This window comes from Typopeltis vanoorti, chromosome 6 (genome assembly GCF_054136105.1).
Source record: "Typopeltis vanoorti isolate ZY-2024b chromosome 6, IOZ_Tvanoo_1.0, whole genome shotgun sequence".
Taxonomy (NCBI): Eukaryota; Metazoa; Arthropoda; class Arachnida; order Uropygi; family Thelyphonidae; genus Typopeltis; species Typopeltis vanoorti.
In genome coordinates, this window is record NC_143554.1 from 94,353,475 (window position 1) to 94,372,860 (window position 19,386).

General features: G+C 36.9%; 1 protein-coding gene across 8 annotated transcripts in view; it reads left to right on the forward strand.

Moving 5' to 3' along the window:
- Positions 1-19,386, forward strand: part of LOC150105717 (C-Jun-amino-terminal kinase-interacting protein 4-like) — a 615,637-nt gene that overhangs the window by 355,926 nt on the left and 240,325 nt on the right. For 6 of the 8 annotated variants that reach the window (XM_090394309.1, XM_090394312.1, XM_090394313.1 and 3 more), the window contains one exon: positions 2,724-2,897. In XM_090394309.1, the coding sequence (XP_090250435.1) occupies positions 2,724-2,897 (174 nt within the window). The remainder of the gene's footprint in view (positions 1-2,723; positions 2,898-19,386) is intronic. The other 2 variants (XM_090394311.1, XM_090394317.1) reach the window with 1 other exon arrangement.

Genomic DNA, 19,386 nt, shown 5'->3' on the forward strand with positions numbered 1-19,386 from the left:
GGTTACCCGGTTTTCAGAAGGATGAAGAGATGTTGGAAAGGATCCAAAGCCGACTGACTAAGGTAGTTTCTGACCTCTGGAATGTTGAGTATGAGGAAAGATTGAGAAGATGTAATTTGCAGAGTCTGGTGGAGAGAAGGAAGAGGGGAGATATGATAGAGACCTACAAGTTGGTAAGGGGTTGTTATAAGATCAATGGTGGAGAAGTTCTACAGAGAATAGTGGGAGATCAGGGGAGAACCAGAGGTCATCCCTGGAAACTGTATAAAGAGGGTGTGAGTAGGGAAGTGAGAGGCAGGTTTTTTTCGTGCAGAGTTGTGAATGATTGGAATGCCTTGCCTGAGAGTGTGGTGTCTGCAGGGAGTTTGAGTGTGTTTAAGACACGGTATGATGAGATGTGTGTGTGTGTGTGTGTGTGTGTGTGTGTGTGTGTGTGTGTGTGTGTGTGTGTGTGTGTGTGTGTGTGTGTGTGTGTGTGTGTGTGTGATAAAAGGACCTCCCAGATGAGTCTTTGACTCCATGAGGTCTTGGGAAATAATAAAATAATAATAATAATTATATGAATATTATTTTATTATTGAATTTGTATTGTATTTATGGAGTAGCAGTAAAGTATTGGAAAAGTTAGTTAAAGACAGAATTCAAGAATGCATGGAAAAGAATATACTCTTGGTGGGGGGGGGGGGGGGTAGCATGTTTTGTGAAGGCTGTCATTCGTTCAGTAGTTTACTAACATTTTATTATAGACTGATAGTGGAGTTGTATGAAAGGAATGACTGTGTATGATGACACTGCTGGATTATGTGGATGCATTTGACAGGGTGCCATGTGTAATTTTGTTATATATACAAATTGGAACAAATGGAGATGAATATGAAGCTGGTAATATAGACACTGGGCTGGCTGATGGATGAACATAGAAAGAATAGTATATGGAGGAGCAGAATCTGAGAAAAAACAGGTGACTAGTAGTGTGCTGCAAAGGTTCTGTGAGAACTCATGCTTTTTAATTTATAAATAAATATAAGGAATAATTTGAATAGAAATGTTCAGCTGTTTGCTGATGAATCAGAATTAGTAACATTAATCAAGGTGATGTAGAGTGCAGAATGCTTTTAAATAGGCTGACAGTATGTGCAAAAGATAATGGATGTTATTTTTATGTGGAAAAGTGTAAACTGCATTTTGGTGTGAAAAGATTACAAGTTGTGTGCTACATTCTATACTCCAGAAAGTTGAAGTCAGACATCAGAGATTTGGGGATGTTGGTAGATAGTGAGTTGAAGTTTGGATGGCATATTGCTAAGGTAGCCAAGGCAGCTCATAGGATTCATTGAGAAACACTAATATGCATAGATAAGGAAGTTGTCATTCCTCTTTATAAGGTCACGACACATCTACCTTTAGATTATTATGCTCAGGCATGGTCACCTGGCATTCAGGGAATGGATCCAAAAGACCAGTGACCAAGATAGTGAGTGATCTGTGGAATCCTCTCAATAGTGATAGATTGATAGTCAGAAAAGAGGTGATATGATAGAAATATTTATTACTAATGAATGAATATCAGCAAGTTGTATATGATGGCACAGTGTCTCAAAAAAGGAAGGTAACTAGTAAATTGCCCCAGGGTTCTGTTCTTGGGCCCCTGCTGTTTAACTTGCTTGTAAATGATATATCATGTAAACTGACTGGAGATTTTCAGTTGTTTACTGATGATGATGCAAAGTTGGGGAGAATCATAATTAGCACTGTGATGCTAATTCTCTTCAGAAGGATTTGAATAGACTTGGACAAATGAGTGGAGTTGTAGTTTTAATATCATTAAGTGCAAGGTGTTGCATTTTGGAGTGCAGAAATATAAAGCTGTATACTATATCAATGGTGCCGTACTGCAGGAAGCAGAATGAGATTCGAGATTTAGGAGTGATGGTTAATAGTAAACTGAAGTTTAGAGGGCACATTGCTAGTGTTGCAAAGGCTGCACATCATAGTGCTGCTATGATAAGAAGTACTCTAACAAATGAAGTGGTTGTGCCACTGTATAAAGCACTGGTCTGACCATGCTTGGACTGTGGTGGTCACCTGGTTTTCAGTTTGATGTGGAGACATTGGAGAGGGTCGAGAGATGAGCTCCAAAGACAATATCAGGACTTTGGAATGCTGGCTATGTAGAGAGAGGTTGAAGAGATGTGTATTGCAGAGTTTGGTGAAAAAGAGATGATATGATGGAGACATTTAAGTTAGTAAGAGGATTTTATCAGAATAATCCACAGCGGATTATGAAAAGATTAGGTGAGAGGAGAAGAACTAGATGCCATCTCTGGAAGTTATGTAAGTGTGTGGTGAAGAGGGTTGCAAGGTAATTGTCAGCGAATGGAATGCATTACCAGAATATGTTGTTAATGCAAGGAATATTAAAGATTTTAAGATTCGGTATGATAAATATGTTGTCAGTTGAATGAACCTCCCATGACGAGTCTGCTGACTTTATGGAGGGTGCAATAATAATAAAATGTGTTCATGCATTTTACAAAATCCTATACATGATGAGTTAAATAAACAGCACATTAACATAAAAAGTGTGTGTGTATATATATATGTGTGTGTGTGTGTATTATTTTTTTTATTATTATTATTAATGCTGTATTTGAATATACTGTATATATTATGAAGCTAATTTTTCAGGTTTGCTTTTTTTAACTATTAAATTAATTCTTCAGTATCAGTTTCAGTAACTTATTCAATACCAATGAAAAGCCTCCAAGAAAAGTGATGCCTTATGTCAACGTCCATTATAATGCTCCTACTTCTCACGTCAGTCCTGCCTTAGATACAATGAGAAAGAAGAAATTAGGTGATCGGCACAGGGGCTTAGACTTTTTAGACAGTGAACTGTAAGTATATTTATTTATTGGGCAAAAATTATATCTTTTACAATGACAGTAATAAATATTTATTGAATATTATTTGCATCCAGCATATTCTTATTGACAATTCAACTGAGAAATATTGTATTCTCAGTATTTACAGAGAATCCTATATCTCCTGATTATTAAACAAAGTGGTTTAGTGTAAGCTACTCTTAAATCACAAAACTTTTCTATTAGACTAATTCTTTCATTCTAGAAATTACATGTATTATGAGGTATATACAATTATATCTCAGTAAAATTAACATTAAACTTTATAAGTTTTGTGTTTTATTTATTTTTAGATTTAGCATATTATCTAGCTTAATAGTCAGAGCTAGATTACTGGGAAGAGAACTTCACATAGTCTTTTAAGGAATGTGGAGAATTGATTGGGGCATCTCATCTAATGTCCATTCCTTGCCTTCTCGTGGTTCACCCCATTAGCAGGTATATGAATGTATGAGGATGGGCAGACAATTTGGAATTAGCTGACCAAATTATTATTATTATTATTATTATTATTATTATGTGATACCTCCAGGGAGTCCAAAGACTCATCGAGGGAGAGTGTGCCAACAGCATCGAACGATTGATTTCCTTCCAACTACTAACTGTGCTCAAACTTGCTTAACTTTTTGCTGAGCATTAGTAGCAGAGGTTCTACCAATCGACCAACCTTTGCTGGCAAATTGTATTCTTATTGGCTTAAACAAAACAGTGATACTACGTGATGGAATTTCATGCTGGTTACGATGTTGCCCATTTAGACAAGGCCCCTATTTTACTAAAGATTCCAAATTCCAGTTAACTCTCTCCAGAGGAGGGGAATGCAGTACTATGAATGGATAGATCAATTCTTCAGAGAATTAAGGCAAACAACCAAAAGCCATCTACAGAAGCAAACTCCAAAACATGTTCAGCAAAATTCAAGCATGGTTCTATAAGAACACCAATGAAAGAGAAGTAGAACTGGCACAAGAATTTCAGGAATACTAGATCAACATAATTGGCATTACCAATAATACAAAGATGACAAAAAATAAGATTCTTCTAACTAACAAATTGCAAGATGTTATATTCAAGCAGTAATGATCAGTCAAAGAAAGGGTAGCTGTAGTATTCAGCATATTATCTTATATTAACTACAAGGATAATCTTGTTGAATGGCAGACTGTATTATCTAGAGTGATATGGGCAAACATCAAAATATGGAGGGGTTTGGGACACTGGACCTTATTTGTGCCTGTGTTCCTCATAGGCACAAATTCCTCCACTTCTATTAAAGAAGTGGAAGAATTTTTTGAATCATTAAACAAAGACAACTGATACAAAAAAAAGGGAAAAGCTGGTCCAGATATACAGTAATGTTTTGGGAAAATAGGGAGAAAATGACAAAGCTATAATGGTAAGTACCTACTGGATTTCTGTTATAATACCATGTTCTAGCATAAAGATGTGTACAAATTGACATGAAGTAAAATCACAAGAAATGGGGGGGTCATATTGTTGTTAATAGTACTATATACTCTCTGGTTCAGAATGCAAGAGTATATACACATGAAGGAGATTTAAAATAGGAAGTGTTGCCATTTAGCTTTGAACAGGATAATATTGAATATCATGCAAGAAAGTTTTAAAAGAATTAATGTTGAGGAGCTCTCAGAGGTGAATAATACCCTCAAATATAAAACTATTAAGACAATAATCAAAAACCTTGGAGACTCACTAGCAAACTCTGAAGGAAACTAATACCGTATTTGCCTATATTCTTAAGGGGTACTCCTTGTATAGAAACATTGGTTATTCCTGTGATTAAATATTAAACTTAAATGATATATATTCAGCCATATATTAAAAAAGTGATAACATGAAAGATGTTTTAGACATACCTTACAGAAGATCTTAATGTTCTTGATTTGTGATTTTAAAATTTTTGGGACATAATTTTTAGAACAATGTTGGTAGATAGACTCAAACTCATAACTAAAACTCATAACCCAAACTCTTAAAAGAACAATAAATTGCAAGAAGAAACAAACTCACAAGAATAATAATTTACAAGAGGAATTTAAAACTTTAAAGTAGATTAAGAAAGCAGAGCATGGAAATTTTTTACCTGAAGGGAATAACATAAAGATTAAAAATTAAAAGAAACACACGTATTAACCACAGTGAAAATTATTTAATTGTAAATATTTCATCCTAAGTATCTTAGGACATCATCAGTACAGTAGTTTAAAACAATAATAGGAATAACATACAGTTAGAGCGCATGATTACAATAGAATCTCATTAAACCTGCGTAACATGCTACAGAAGTAAAAATAAATAAATAAATAAATAAAAATAATAAAAAATTATTTAAGACAATTTTGTATGACAATTTCCCATACTTTAGGAATAGTAAGAATGTTGTTGCGGTTTAAGTTTGGTCTGTGTAGTAGGGCTTCAGAACTTTCTTTATAAACGTTAATGTTTATATAAAGATCTATGTAAAAGTTTAGACTTTTCCCAATGGATCCTATGGTTTGGATTTTCAATTCCATATTGAGAGAGGCCAGATTTCTGCGGTTTAAAAACACGAATGTGGTCTTGATGTTCCGAGATGCGTTTCTGAACAGACCTACCTGTCTGTCCAAAGTAAGACAATTTGCATGAGCATGGAATCTCATAAATGCCAGGCAACATCAAAGGTGAGAGTTTGTCCTTAGGAGAAGGTAACAAGTTGTAAATTTGGTTGATAGGTTTGTAAGTAGTGGCAAAATTGTATTTCTTCATAATTTTAGAAAGACGTTTGGAGATGCCTTTAACGTAAGGTATGGGAATCCTATGGACTTCTTCTTGTCTGGTTTGATGTGTGGAGAAGTGACTGATGATTTTTTGAGTTGTTTTAGGATTATATCCATTTAAGGTGGCTGTATTTTTGATAACTTCTAATTCCTGGTTTAAAGATTCTTGAGAGTAGCAGAATTTGTGTGCTATGGAAACTAATGATTTAATAATGTCAGATTTCTGAGATGGATGATGAGCAGAAGAATTGTGAATGTAGTGACATGAGAATGTAGGCTTGTGAAAGACAGACGTGGCAATGGAACCGTCTTCTTTTCTTTGGATGTGTAAATCCAAAAAGGAGTTAAAAAAACTTATGAAATAAAATGCAAGACCTCCTAGAATTTATGGCTTACCTAAGCTACACAAAACTAATGTTCCACTTAGACCCATCGTAGACTGTATCAGCTGTCCAACTTACAAGTTATCAAGATTCTTATCTAACCTTCTCCGCCCTCACATAGGCCATTCAGTCTCTTCAGTCAAAAATTCTACTGAGTTTCACACAAAAATTAAAGACATTCAGTTATCAAAAACTGACTTCTTAATCAGCTTCGACATTGTCTCCCTCTTCACAAACATTCCCTATAAAGAAACAATAGAATTACTTACTCATATAGTCTGATATAGTTGAATTGTTCAAGTTTGTTATTGCATCAGGTTACTTCACCTGGAAAGGTCAAATTTACAAGCAAGAAGAAGGAACAGCAATGGGATCTCCTTTATCACCAAACCTAGCAAACTTGTTTCTAGAACACCTTGAAGAAAAAATATTCACTTTTGAACCCAAACCAAAAATTTTGTTAAGATATGTCGACGACGTATTTACAGTCTGGGATCATCCCGAACATGAATTACAACTGTTTCTAGATAAAATTAACCTTCTTCATCGTCGCATCAACTTTACGTTAGAAAAAGAATCTCCACAGGGTATCTCCTTTTTAGATTTGCACATCCAAAGAAAAGAAGACGGTTCCATCACCACGTCTGTCTTTCGCAAGCCTACATGAATTACAACTGTTTCTAGATAAAATTAACCTTCTTCATCATCGCATCAACTTTACGTTAGAAAAAGAATCTCCACAGGGTATCTCCTTTTTAGATTTACACATCCAAAGAAAAGAAGACGGTTCCATCGCCACGTCTGTCTTTCGCAAGCCTACATTCTCAGGTCGCTACATTCACAATTCTTCCACTCATCATCCATCTCAGAAATCTGGCATTATTAAATCACTAGTTTCCAGAGCACACAAATTCTGCTCCTCTGAAGAATCTTTAAACCAGGGATTAGAAGTTATCAAAAATACAGCCACCTTAAATGGATATAATCCTAAAAAATATAATCCAACTCAAAAAATCATTAGTCACTTCTCCACACATCAAACCAGACAGGAAGAAGTCTATAGGATTCCCATACTTTACATTAAAGGCATCTCCGAATGTCTTTCTAAAATAATGAAGAAATACAATTTTGCCACTACTTACAAACCTATCAACCAAATTTACAACTTGTTACCTTCTCCTAAGGACAAGCTCTCACCTTTGATGTTGCCTGGCATTTATGAGATTCCATGCTCATGCAAATTGTCTTACTTTGGACAGACAGGTAGGTCTGTTCAGAAACGCATCTCGGAACATCAAGACCACATTTGTCTTTTTAAACTGCAGAAATCTGGCCTCTCTCAACATAGAATTGAAATTCCAAGCCATAGGATCCATTGGAAAAAGTCTAAACTTTTACATAGATCTTTATATAAACATGAACGTTTATACAAAGAAAGTTCTGAAGCCCTACTACACAGACCAAACTTAAACCGCAATGACATTCTTAGTATTCCTAAAGTATGGGAAATTGTCATACAAAATTGTGTTAAATAATTTTTTATTATTTTTATTTATTTATTTATTTTTTATTTTTTTTTTACTTCTGTAGCATGTTATGCATGTTTAATGAGATTCTATTGTAATCATGCACCCTAACTGTATGTTATTCCTATTATTGTTTTAAACTACTGTACTGATGATGTCCTAAGATACTTAGGATAAAATATTTACAATTAAATAATTTTCACTGTGGTTAATATGTTTCTTTTAATTATGATCACACCACAGGTTTCGTTATTTAAAAAATATTAAAAATATATGGAATTTTTTTTTTAAAAAAAACAAAAAAACAGAGGAAATACATCCTTGTGACATAATGTCATATATGTCACACTGTAAAATCCAGCAGAATCATCATGTACCCATTTTTTTTTATCCAACTCAGCTGTCACTCTAGTATAAAAAAGTTAGTAAATTACTAAGGCATGACCAACTCTTCCCAAACTCATAGATTATCATATTCTTAACCACTCATTCTTGAATTCTCTTTATGACCAATTTTTCCAGCACTTTACCATCACTCCTGAGATACTGATTGGTCTATAATATGCTACTGCAGTCTTAGAACCTCCCTTATGCAAGGGATTTATTTTGTGCTCTTTTCACTCCCTTGGAACTCTACCACAGCTGATACTTAAATTAAACAGCAGAGGCATTGCCAGTTACCTTGCACATTCCCACAAAATGCGAGCTGATATCCCATCTAATCCCACAGCTGTATTTAATTGAGATTCAGCAATATCCAAGAATCTTCAATTCATCCACCTCTGTTCCCACATAAGTCTCTGTCACATATGTCACAGCATTAACCTCACTTGTGTGATATACTTAACTCAGTAACTCAACTATTTTATATGATTCTGTCACCTCATGACCATCAGCACTCAATAAGATTATTCTTCCTGTTTCAATAATGAAATTCCTTGAGTTGGCATATTGAAAAGAATTATAACACCAGAGAGAAAATTCATGTAAAATACTTGATTAGCGTAGAATTTTTGCCTGAATATCATAGGGCAGGAATATCATCAACTCTCCTGAATGGGGTGATCCTATAGATCAAGTAAACATTTCAGTTATTTATTTTTTAGTGAAGATGGCAAATTAAATATGGTAATAGATAACATGATTAGCAAAATCAATATGGTCAGAAGTCAACTGAATAAATTAATATATGATACGAGAAAAATTAGTCAAAACACTAAACTAGCTGTAGACTTTTGCCAGCCTGGCTGGCTTGAGTGGTGGCATACTCTCCCTGCAACCAACAAGCTGCAGGTTTGAATTCCACTGTGGGCATGAATGTTTGTGATTGTCTTTAGGTGAGAGGTGAATTTCAGTACCCGTTGCAAGACCACTGTCCTGCTTATTGGAGGCCTAAAGTGACTTGAAAAAGTTCCATGTTTGGTTCTCTGGTGTGGGTTTGTGGACTATGTAAAAAATAAATAAAATATAATATGTGTGTGTGTGTATATATATATATATATATATATATATATATATAATTGATAAAAATAGAGGGGGAAAAAATATCCTTAGCCCAACCATGGTACAAAATATACTATAGGATTGCAAATAAACTTTCGTGGATGGGAGCAGCAACACAAAAAAAAATTACAAGAGGGTATTTATCTGCTCCACTAAAGACAAATTCCCTCCCCTATCAGTTCCAAGTGTGTGTGTGTGTGTGTGTGTGTGTGTATATATATATATATATATATATATATATATATATATATATATATATATATATATATACAGGGTGTTCGGGATAAATTTGACATATTTATAATTAATTATATTTTTCCGTAAGTTACATGTATTAACACACACTTCTCTTCATTTAAAAGTTTGGACCCTTCTTCATTCATATACAAGATGTCAGAAAGGATGGATAGCTGGAACCCACCTGAATCATGGAAGAGAATAACTTGTATCATGATGATTCGTGCCCGCCATCAAAATAAGGATATTACGACTGCTGCCCACTGCTCCCTGAATACAGTAAAAACAATCAGGCATGAACTAGAGACTTGCAATGGTGACTACGAGGATGTAGCAAGAAGAAAGATCCCTAGCAGACGATCTGATTGCGTTCGTACAGCAGAATTCCTCGCAAATCTGCAGGAACAGGTGTTGAAGAACCCTGGCATTGGAATTCGGGCTTTGTTCGTGGAGTTGCTAACTGTAGTCAAGCCCTGGATAACAAGGGTAGCCAATGGTAGGCCGTATGTATGGCAGCAGGATTCGGCCCCTTGCCAGACCTCTGGGAAAAGTCAAAAATGGTTGTCTGAAAATTTCTACGACTTCACCAGTCCAAATGTTTGGCCTCCAAACTCCCCAGACCTTAACCCCATGGATTATTTTGTATGGGGCGCAGTTGAAAAAGACACCAATCGCACTTCCAGTAATACAAAAGCCCAGTTAATGGATAAAATTAAAACAGTTTTTGCGGCCCTTCTCAGGGAGACTGTAGCATCAGCTTGTTCGAGGTTCCGAAGCAGAATTGAAGCTGTGATCGATGCTAATGGTGGTTATTTTGAGTAAATCTTGTTGATAGTATTGTAATTAACTCTGCCTGTAATGTTTTTTTGTCAATTCATTAAATTTAATAGATACAAAGAAGATTTTCTTTTTCCTTACGAAACTGTCAAATTTATCCCAAACACCCTGTATATATATATATATATAGAATTCCTTGTTCTTTCAAGTTGGCCTACTATGGACAGACAGGAAGATCAGCTACCATCCAAATGGAAGAATATGAAAAATACATCTGCAATCACGACTATGGTCACTCTGGCCTTGCAGACCACGCTTTGGATACATCTCACAAAATCAATTGGAAAAAGCCCATCCATGCTCCATCACAGTAAATTTAGACGAGAAAGACTTTTTTTGGAATCTGCTGCTGCTCTTAAAATTATTATCATTATCATTATTTAGGCCTCCAAGGAGTCAAAAGACTCATCGCAGGAGGTCCTTCCTAGGAAACACAAGTCTATCAAGACTCACCGTAGGAGGTTCCCTCCTAGGAAACACAAAGTCTATCATACCACTCCTTAAACTCATTGACTGTTCTTGGTCTCACCACTCTATCAGGCAATGCATTCCACGGTTCAACCACCCTCCATGCAAAGAAACCACTCCTCACCCTCTTTTTCACAGTTTCCTTTCGTAACTTCCAGGGATGCCCCCCCCCCCTTGTCATCACTCCTTCCCACTATTCAACCAAGCAAAAGAACTCCCCAGTGTCAACCCTGTAACCACCTCTCAACAGTTTAAAAGTCTCGATCATATCACCTCTCCTTCTTCTATCCACCAAACTCTGCAGTCCACATGTCCTCAGCCGATCCTCATAACTAATTGTACAGTTCTGAAACTGTCTTTGTTATCTGCCTCTTTATCCTTTCCACAGTTAATTTATCCCCTTCAAATCCTGGGGACCAAATCCGAGAACAATAGTCTAATTGTGGTCTGATCAGGGACTTATACAACGGAATGATAACTTTTTTATCTCTGCAGGTCAGCATCCTTCTCATTATTGCAGCAATTCTTTGTGTTACCTTCACCATGTTTGCAATATGTCCCTTGAATTTCAGGTTTCTATCAATCATCAACCCCAGATCTCTTGTCTCCCCTACTTCCTCCAGTATATCTCCTCCAATAGAGTATGCAGCATCCCATCGATGTGTCCCAAACCACAAGACCTTACATTTTGCTGCATTAAACCGACACCCCCATTCATTTGCCCATCTGTCTAGCTTATTCAAATCTTCTTGAATGACTACCACATCTTCACTATTACCAATAACCCTTCCCAGCTTCACATCATATGCAAACAACTGAACATCCTCCTGTAATCCACTGACAATGTCATTGATATAAAGGTTAAACAATATAGGTCCCAGTACTGAGCCCTGTGGGACCCCACTTGTAATCCTCTGCCTTCTTGAAACTGCCCCACCATACACAATTCTCTAATACCTATTGGACAGCCAATCCTGAATTCAGTTGACCAACCTGACATCCAAACCCATGTGCTGCAACTTAAATATCAGCTTATCATGTGGCATCCTGTCAAATGCCTTCGCTAAATCCAAGAAAATGGCACTATACGCCTTTCCCTCATTTACTGCTCGTGTAACTTTATTGTAAAAGGCTAGCATATTATTAAAACAAGAGCATTCCCCCTCACAAATCCATGTTGACTCTCACAGATAACATTACCCTCATCTGCCCAATGTTGTATACGGTACCTTACTAATTTCTCCAAGATCTTAACAACTACTGATGACACACAAACTAGCTTATAATTAGACACTTCCAGTCTGCTACCGCCCTTATGCAATGGCACTATCTTACCTTCCTTCCTTTCCCTGGCACCTTTCCTGTAGCCAGACTTTCATTAAAAAGCCAGGTCAAAGGCGCTGTGAGTTCCTTAGCACCTTCTCTCAAAACTCGTGATGAAATACCGTCCAGTCCCACAGCTTTACTGACATCCAGAGTACTCTGTATTTGGAACACGTTCTTTCTCCTCCTGTACCTCTAAACCCTAGTATTAAACCCTATCCCTCTAGTATTAAAATTTACTCCTCCAGGATGAAATACTCCAATAAAGTGTTCATTGAACAATTCCACTATGTCTTCTGCATCAGTCAGTCTATTCCCATTTTTATCTTACAGTGTCATTCTTCCACAATCATTTCTCCTCCTACTGGCCACATAGCTAAAAAATTCCCTAGGATTTTCTTTGGATCTTAGGGCCAATCTCTTCTTATATTCCAGTTTTGCCTTCCTTACCATACTAGTCATTCTCCTGGCCTGTGTCTTATATTTTTCATGCATCTGCTCTTTACCTGTCTCCTTATATCTCTTCCATAGCCTCTTTTTCACATGCGGCCCCTGTTTAATATTGTTTGTCATCCACTTTACACCAAATTGTGTTCTCTTCTTCACTTGTGGAATACAGCTTACTATTGCTACTAACAAATATTCCTTCACAATTTCCTAAGCACTAATGATATCCCAGCCTTCCAATTCCTCCCTCCATGAAACTTCCCCAAGTTGATGTCTAAGACTATTGTAATCACCTGCCTTATAATTCCACATACATTCCCGTCTCTTTGATACTCCTGCATGTCTATTCATCTTCCAAGTGAAAACCACATGGTCACTCTCTTCAACTGGTGGGAGAGATGTCATCTCACTTATTATCAGCTCTTCTGATGCTATGACCAAATCCAAAACTCTTGAACCTCTTGTTCCCTGTATTACTTGTTGCCTAAGATATTTGTCCCTCAAGAATTCTAGAAATTCTATTCCCTTATTGCTACATGCATCTTCCTCTTCCCAATTTATACTGCTGCACTTAAAATCTCCCATAACAATCATTCTTCTTGCACTTGCCAAGCCCAACTGTCTAAACATCTCCTGGTCCCCACTCTCTGTGCTCCTTGGTTTGTAGCAACACCCCACTAAGTATCCCATCTTGTCTATCTCTACCTCACCCCATATGCTTTCAAAATCATCAAAATCATTAGTGTCACTGCGTTCCAAAGCCTCCACTCTTAGAGGACATAAGTCGTCATTTATCATAAGCAGTACTCCACCACACTTTCCCTTTCTATCCTGCTGAAAAATGCTGTACCCTGCTACTTCTATTCCTGTTCAGCCTAATTTAAATAATTAGGGTTGCATAAATCTTCCCAAAATATGGGAGACTCTAATACTCGGAGATCTCAGTTTGCAATCTAGGCACCCTCTTTGGTGTCCATAGAAGGTGCCCCCCACCTAATTAGGACTCTATTCTTTCTTTCACATGTTTCAGTAAGTTTTGTACTGCCTTTGTGTGTATGTGTTTACATGTATCATTTTGTAATCCCTGATAATGTCTCTGTAACTATGACAAAATATTGGAATCATTAAATACTCTTTTTTTTAATTGTTTTGTAGTGCTGTTTCACTCCATTAAACTTTCATCATGAGTTTCTCCCAACACCTAAACCTTAACACAAGGTGTCCAAGGCATAGTCTGCTAGTCCTGATTTGCCATAATGATGGTTGTGAATGTTAGCATCTTATTGTCCATCCATATTAACTCAGGTGGCAGTTGCAGGCTTCATACACCCAGAATGTGATAGAGGATAGGGTTTGTCCTTTGGTGAGTGGGCAACGATTGCCAGTTGGAAGTGTAATTTGAACATGGTTTGAAGGTTACACTGATTGAGTACATTTGCTATCTTTTCAAATGTTCCTCAAATAGGGATAGATATAGTAGTGCTTTGGTTTTGTATGTGAGAGCAGTGAGGGAGGTATGTAATATTTTGTCTGTATTTTTGAGAGGGTTGCAGCCATTTGATGAAATACTGTTGGAAAAATAGTTGAGAGCTTTGGCAAGAACTATTTCATTATAACAAATAATCTGTTCTATGAGTTGGTATTTTAAGGGTCCCATACTATTGGGGCCCCAAAGGTTGAGCGGGTTTCCATTTGTATGGAAACCTACAAATACTTGACATGCAACATATGGATAAGGTGCACTTAGAAATTTGTAATATTCTATTTTTTTTTTATGCTTATCAAATATTCAAACAAGCTCAGTTATTTAATGAAATGTGCATTTTTACTATACCTATTTTAAAAATCTTTGCTATAACTATCATTAGAATTTTAAATTACTTTCATGCTTATACATTAGCACCTTCACACTAGGCTGTGTAACGTGCTAATTGTGCCTCATGCAGGACTGTACTGTATTGTAGTGCTACAATAAAATTTTTATTTTGTTTAGTGGGCAGCTATGCAGTATAGTGTTCATTCCAGTTGTTTCTAATTACACTAAATACTCTAATTACTCTATATTTCACACAATATAATATATATTGACTATGTCTGTGTGCTGTTAGTAGTGTTACAGAAAATTTACTTTGTTTTGCTTGCATCTATACAGTATGGTGGTGGTGAGGTGTTCCACTATTATTATTATTATTATCCAGGCCTCCATGAAGTCAAAAGATTCATCGTGGGAGGTCGTTTTTAGGAAACACAAAGTTTATCATACCACTCCTTGAACTTATTGACCTTTCCCACTCCAACTACTCTCTCAGGCAATGCATTCCAAGGTTCAACCACCCTTCACGCAAAGAAACCACTACTCACCCTTTTGCACACAGCCTCCTTTTGTAACTTCCAGGGATGGCCCCTTGTCATCACTCCTTCCCGTGGTTCCACCAAGTGAAAGAACTCTTCAATGTCTACCCTGTAGCTGCCTCTCAACAGTTTAAAAGTCTCGATCATATTACTTCTCCTACTTCTATCCACCAAACTCAGCAGGCCACATTCCCTCAGCCGATCCTCATAACTAACATTGTACAGTCCTGAAACTGTCTTTGTTATCTGTCTCTTTACCCTTTCCACAGTTAATTTATCCCCATCAAATCCTGGGGACCAAATCTGAGAACAATAGTCTAAGTGTGGTCTGATCAAGGTCATATACAACGGAATGATAACTCTTTTTTCATCACTTAAAAACACGCATACTAACCACAGTAATGACTATTTAATTCGTAAATATTTCATCCCAAGTATCTTGGGACATCATCAGTACAGTAATTAAAAGAAACACACGTATTAACTACAGTGAAAATTATTTACTTGTAGATATTTCATCATAAGTATCTTAGGACATCATCAGTACAGTAGCTTAAACAATAATAGGAATAGCATACAATTAGGGCACATGATTACAATAGAAACTAATTAAACGTGCGTAACGTGTTACAGAAGTAAAAAAAAAAAAACTAATAATAATTATTTAACACAATTTTGTATGACAATTTCCCATACTTCAGGAATAGTAAGAACGTCGTTGCAGTTTAAATTTGGTCTGTATAATAGGGCTTCAGAACTTTCTTTATATAAACATGAATGTTTATATAAAGATCTATGTAAAAATTTAGACTTTTCCCAATGGATCCTATGGCTTGGAATTTCAATTCCGTGTTGAGAAGGGCCAGATTTCTGCAGGTTAAAAAGACGAATGTGGTTTTGATGTTCCGAGATGCGTTTCTGAACAGACCTACCTGTCTGTCCAAAGTAAGACAATTTGCATGAACATGGAATCTCATAAACGCCAGGCAACATCAAAGGTGAGAGTTTGTCCTTAGGAGAAGGTAACAAGTTGTAAATTTGGTTGATAGGTTTGTAAGTAGTGGCAAAATTGTATTTCTTCGTAATTTTAGAAAGACGTTTGTAGATACCTTTAATGTAAGGTATGGGAATCCTATGGACTTCTTCCTGTCTGGTGTGATGTGTGGAGAAGTGACTGATGATTTTTTGAGTTGTTTTAGGATTATATCCATTTAGGATGGCTGTATTTTTGATTACTTCTAATTCTTGGTTTAGAGATTCTTCAGAGGAGCAGAATTTGTGTGCTCTGGAAACTAATGATTTAATAATGCCAGATGTCTGAGATCGATGATGAGCAGAAGAATTGTGAATGTAGTGACCTGAGAATGTAGACTTGCGAAAGACAGACGTAGCGATGGAACCGTCTTCTTTTCTTTGAATGTGTAAATCCAAAAAGGAGATACCCTGTGGAGATTCTTTTTTTTAATGTAAGGTTGATGCAATAATGAAGAAGGTTAATTTTATCTAGAAACAGTTGTAATTCATGTTCGGGATGATCCCAGACTGCAAATATGTCGTTGACATATCTTAACCAAATTTTTGGTTTGGGTTCAAAAGTGAATATTTTTTCCTCAATGTGTTCTAGAAACAAGTTTGCTAGGTTTGGTGATAAAGGAGATCCCATTGCTGTTCCTTCTTCTTGCTTGTAAATTTGACCTTTCCAGGTGAAGTAACCTGATGCAATAACAAACTTGAACAATTCAACTATATCAGACGGAAATTTTTGAGTTAGTAATTCTATTGTTTCTTTATAGGGAATGTTTGTGAAGAGGGAGACAATGTCGAAGCTGATTAACAAGTCAATTTTTGAACGTTGAGTGTCTTTCATTTTTGTTAAAACTCTGTAGAATTTTTGATTGAAGAGACTGAGTGTCCTTTGTGAGGACAGAGAAGGTTAAATAAGAATCTTAATAACTTGTAAGTTGGACTGCTGATACAGTCTATGACAGGTCTGAGTGGAACATAAGTTTTGTGTAGCTTAGGTAAGCCATAAATTCTAGGAGGTCTGGCATGGTATGTCTTAAGTTTTCTGATTGTTTCTTCATCTAAGAAAGAAGTTTCATTAAGTAGCTTATTTAATTTTCTGAGTTGACGTTTTGTAGGATCATAATCCAATTTGGCATAAGTATTACGATCTCAAAGAAGTAAATTCCTTTTTCGATCATATAAATTTGTATCAAGAACCACAGTGGTATTTCCTTTATCAGTTCTGGTAATGATTATGTTTTAAAGATATAATAGCTTTCAATTCTGATGGTGAGATATTTAATTCCGAAGGTTTGGCATTGTAGATCACTTTAGCTACCTCAAAACGCTGTTGGCTTCAATACGGGAGAGATGGTTGACATTTCTTTCTATATTATGTATGAAGTCTAAATATTGGAAACATTTTGGTGAAATTGCAAATTTATGGCCTCTTGCTAGGACATTTAATTCATCTGTTGTTAGTGGACGGTTAGATAAATTGACTACCCATTTTTCTGTTGGTAACTTGTTAGTGATCTTTTTTGATTGATTTAATAGATTAAGGTATTTATTATGTAGAGCACTATTGCTTTTATCAAAAGCTTTTTTTCCTGAATTATTTGAGACAGTTATAATTAATATAACTGACCAGGGCTTCTTACCTAATGTCCAATCCTCACCTTCTCATGGTGCACCCTGTTAGGTATCTACCTGGATACTGAACGAACGAAGATGGGCTAACAATTTGGGATTTAGTTGACCAAATTGTATACTTATTGGCTTAAACCAAAATATAAAATAGTGGTACAACATGACAGAATTTCATGCCAGCTGGAGTGTCACCCAGATAAACAAGGCCCCAGTTGTTTTCACCAGGGCAAACAGCAAAAAGTCAGCTACTGGAACAGATCTTAAAACACACTCCAACTCAACATCGCCAAAGTTCAAGATCGGTACTATCAACATAAGAAGCCTGAATGGCAAAGAAACAGAGCTAGCTGAGGAATTAGATAAGTACCAGATTGATATAATAGGGGTGACTGAAACAAAAAAGACAAAAACTGGTGAGCTCTTTCTGAGCAATGAATATAAAATGTTATATTCAGGCAATGACAATCAAGGAAAAGAAGGAGTAAACAGTAAATACAAGGCTAATCTTCTTGAATGGCAGGGTCTCAAGTACAGTGATGTGGGCAAATACCAGAATGGGGAACTGGACAATGAGACTTATTTGTGCCTATGGTTCTACTAAGGTAGAAGTGGAGGAATTTTTTTAATCTTTAGAGAAAGCAACTGACACAGTGAAAAGGGAAAAGCTGGTCCTTGTTGGGGATCTAAATAGCAGAATAGGTAATGATTGTCAGACATACAAAAATATTTTGGGAAAATTTGTAGAAAAGAGCAAAGCAAATAATTATGGCAAATACCTGTTGGATTTCTGCTCAGCACTTCTTCTTTCGCTATGCTTTATCCCGTGTTAAACGGGGTCGGCGTTCACATCTTTAATCTTCTTCTACCAGATTCTCCGGTACAGGGCATCTTCTTGATTCCATCCTTTCTCCCTAAGATCCTCTGCCACCTTATCCCTCCATCTGAGTTTGGTCCGGCCTCTTTTCCTCCTTCCCTCCACCTTCATATGCGCCACTCATTTATCAACATACTCCTCACTCCTTCTCACTACATGACTGAACCACCTCAGCCTGCTTTCTTGTACCTTCTTACCGATCAGTCATCACACCACTCATCCATCTCAACATCCGCATCTCCGCCACCTCCATCTTCCTCTCCTGTGCCTTTGTTATAGGCCATGTCTCTGCACCATGGAGCATCGCTGGCCTCACCACCATCTTATGCAGCTCTCCTTTCATCTTACAACTCACTCTCTAGTTGCACAGGACTCCGCTCATCTTCCTCCATTTCATCCAGCCGCATGTTATTCGGTGCTGTATTTCCTCATCCAGGTCACCATTCCTCTCGACGACCGACCCAAGGTACTTGAATTTCTTCCCTGAAGTTAACCTTTCACCCTGAAGTCATATGATTATATCCTCATCACTCTCTCTGTTGACATATAATCGGTCTTTACCTGGTTAATTTTCATACCTCTCTCCTGCAATACCTTTCTCCACTCTTCCAGGGTCTTTTCAAGTTTCTCTCAGGATGATTCGCAGAGAACAATATCATCAGCAAACATCATGCTCCCTGGCACCTCCTTCTTGATGTCCTCCACTGATACATCTATGACTAGATCAAAGAGGTAGGGGCTCAGAGTTGATCCCTGATGGAGCCCTACGACAATGGGGAACCCCTCTGTCATTCCGACACTAGACCTGACCTGAGTTTTCACTCCCTCATACATCTCCTTCACTAACCTCACGTACTTTTCCGACATCCCCCCTTCTTCCTCATACACCTCCATACCTCCTGTCTGGCCACTCTGTTGCACGCCTTTTCCAGGTCTATAAACACCATATGTAGCTCCACCTGCATCTCCCTATATTTCTCCATCAATCGCCTTAGTGCAAATATTGCATCCGTTGTCCCTCTTCCTGGCATAAATCCAAACTGCTCCTCACCGATTTTTGTTTCCTGCCATATCCTT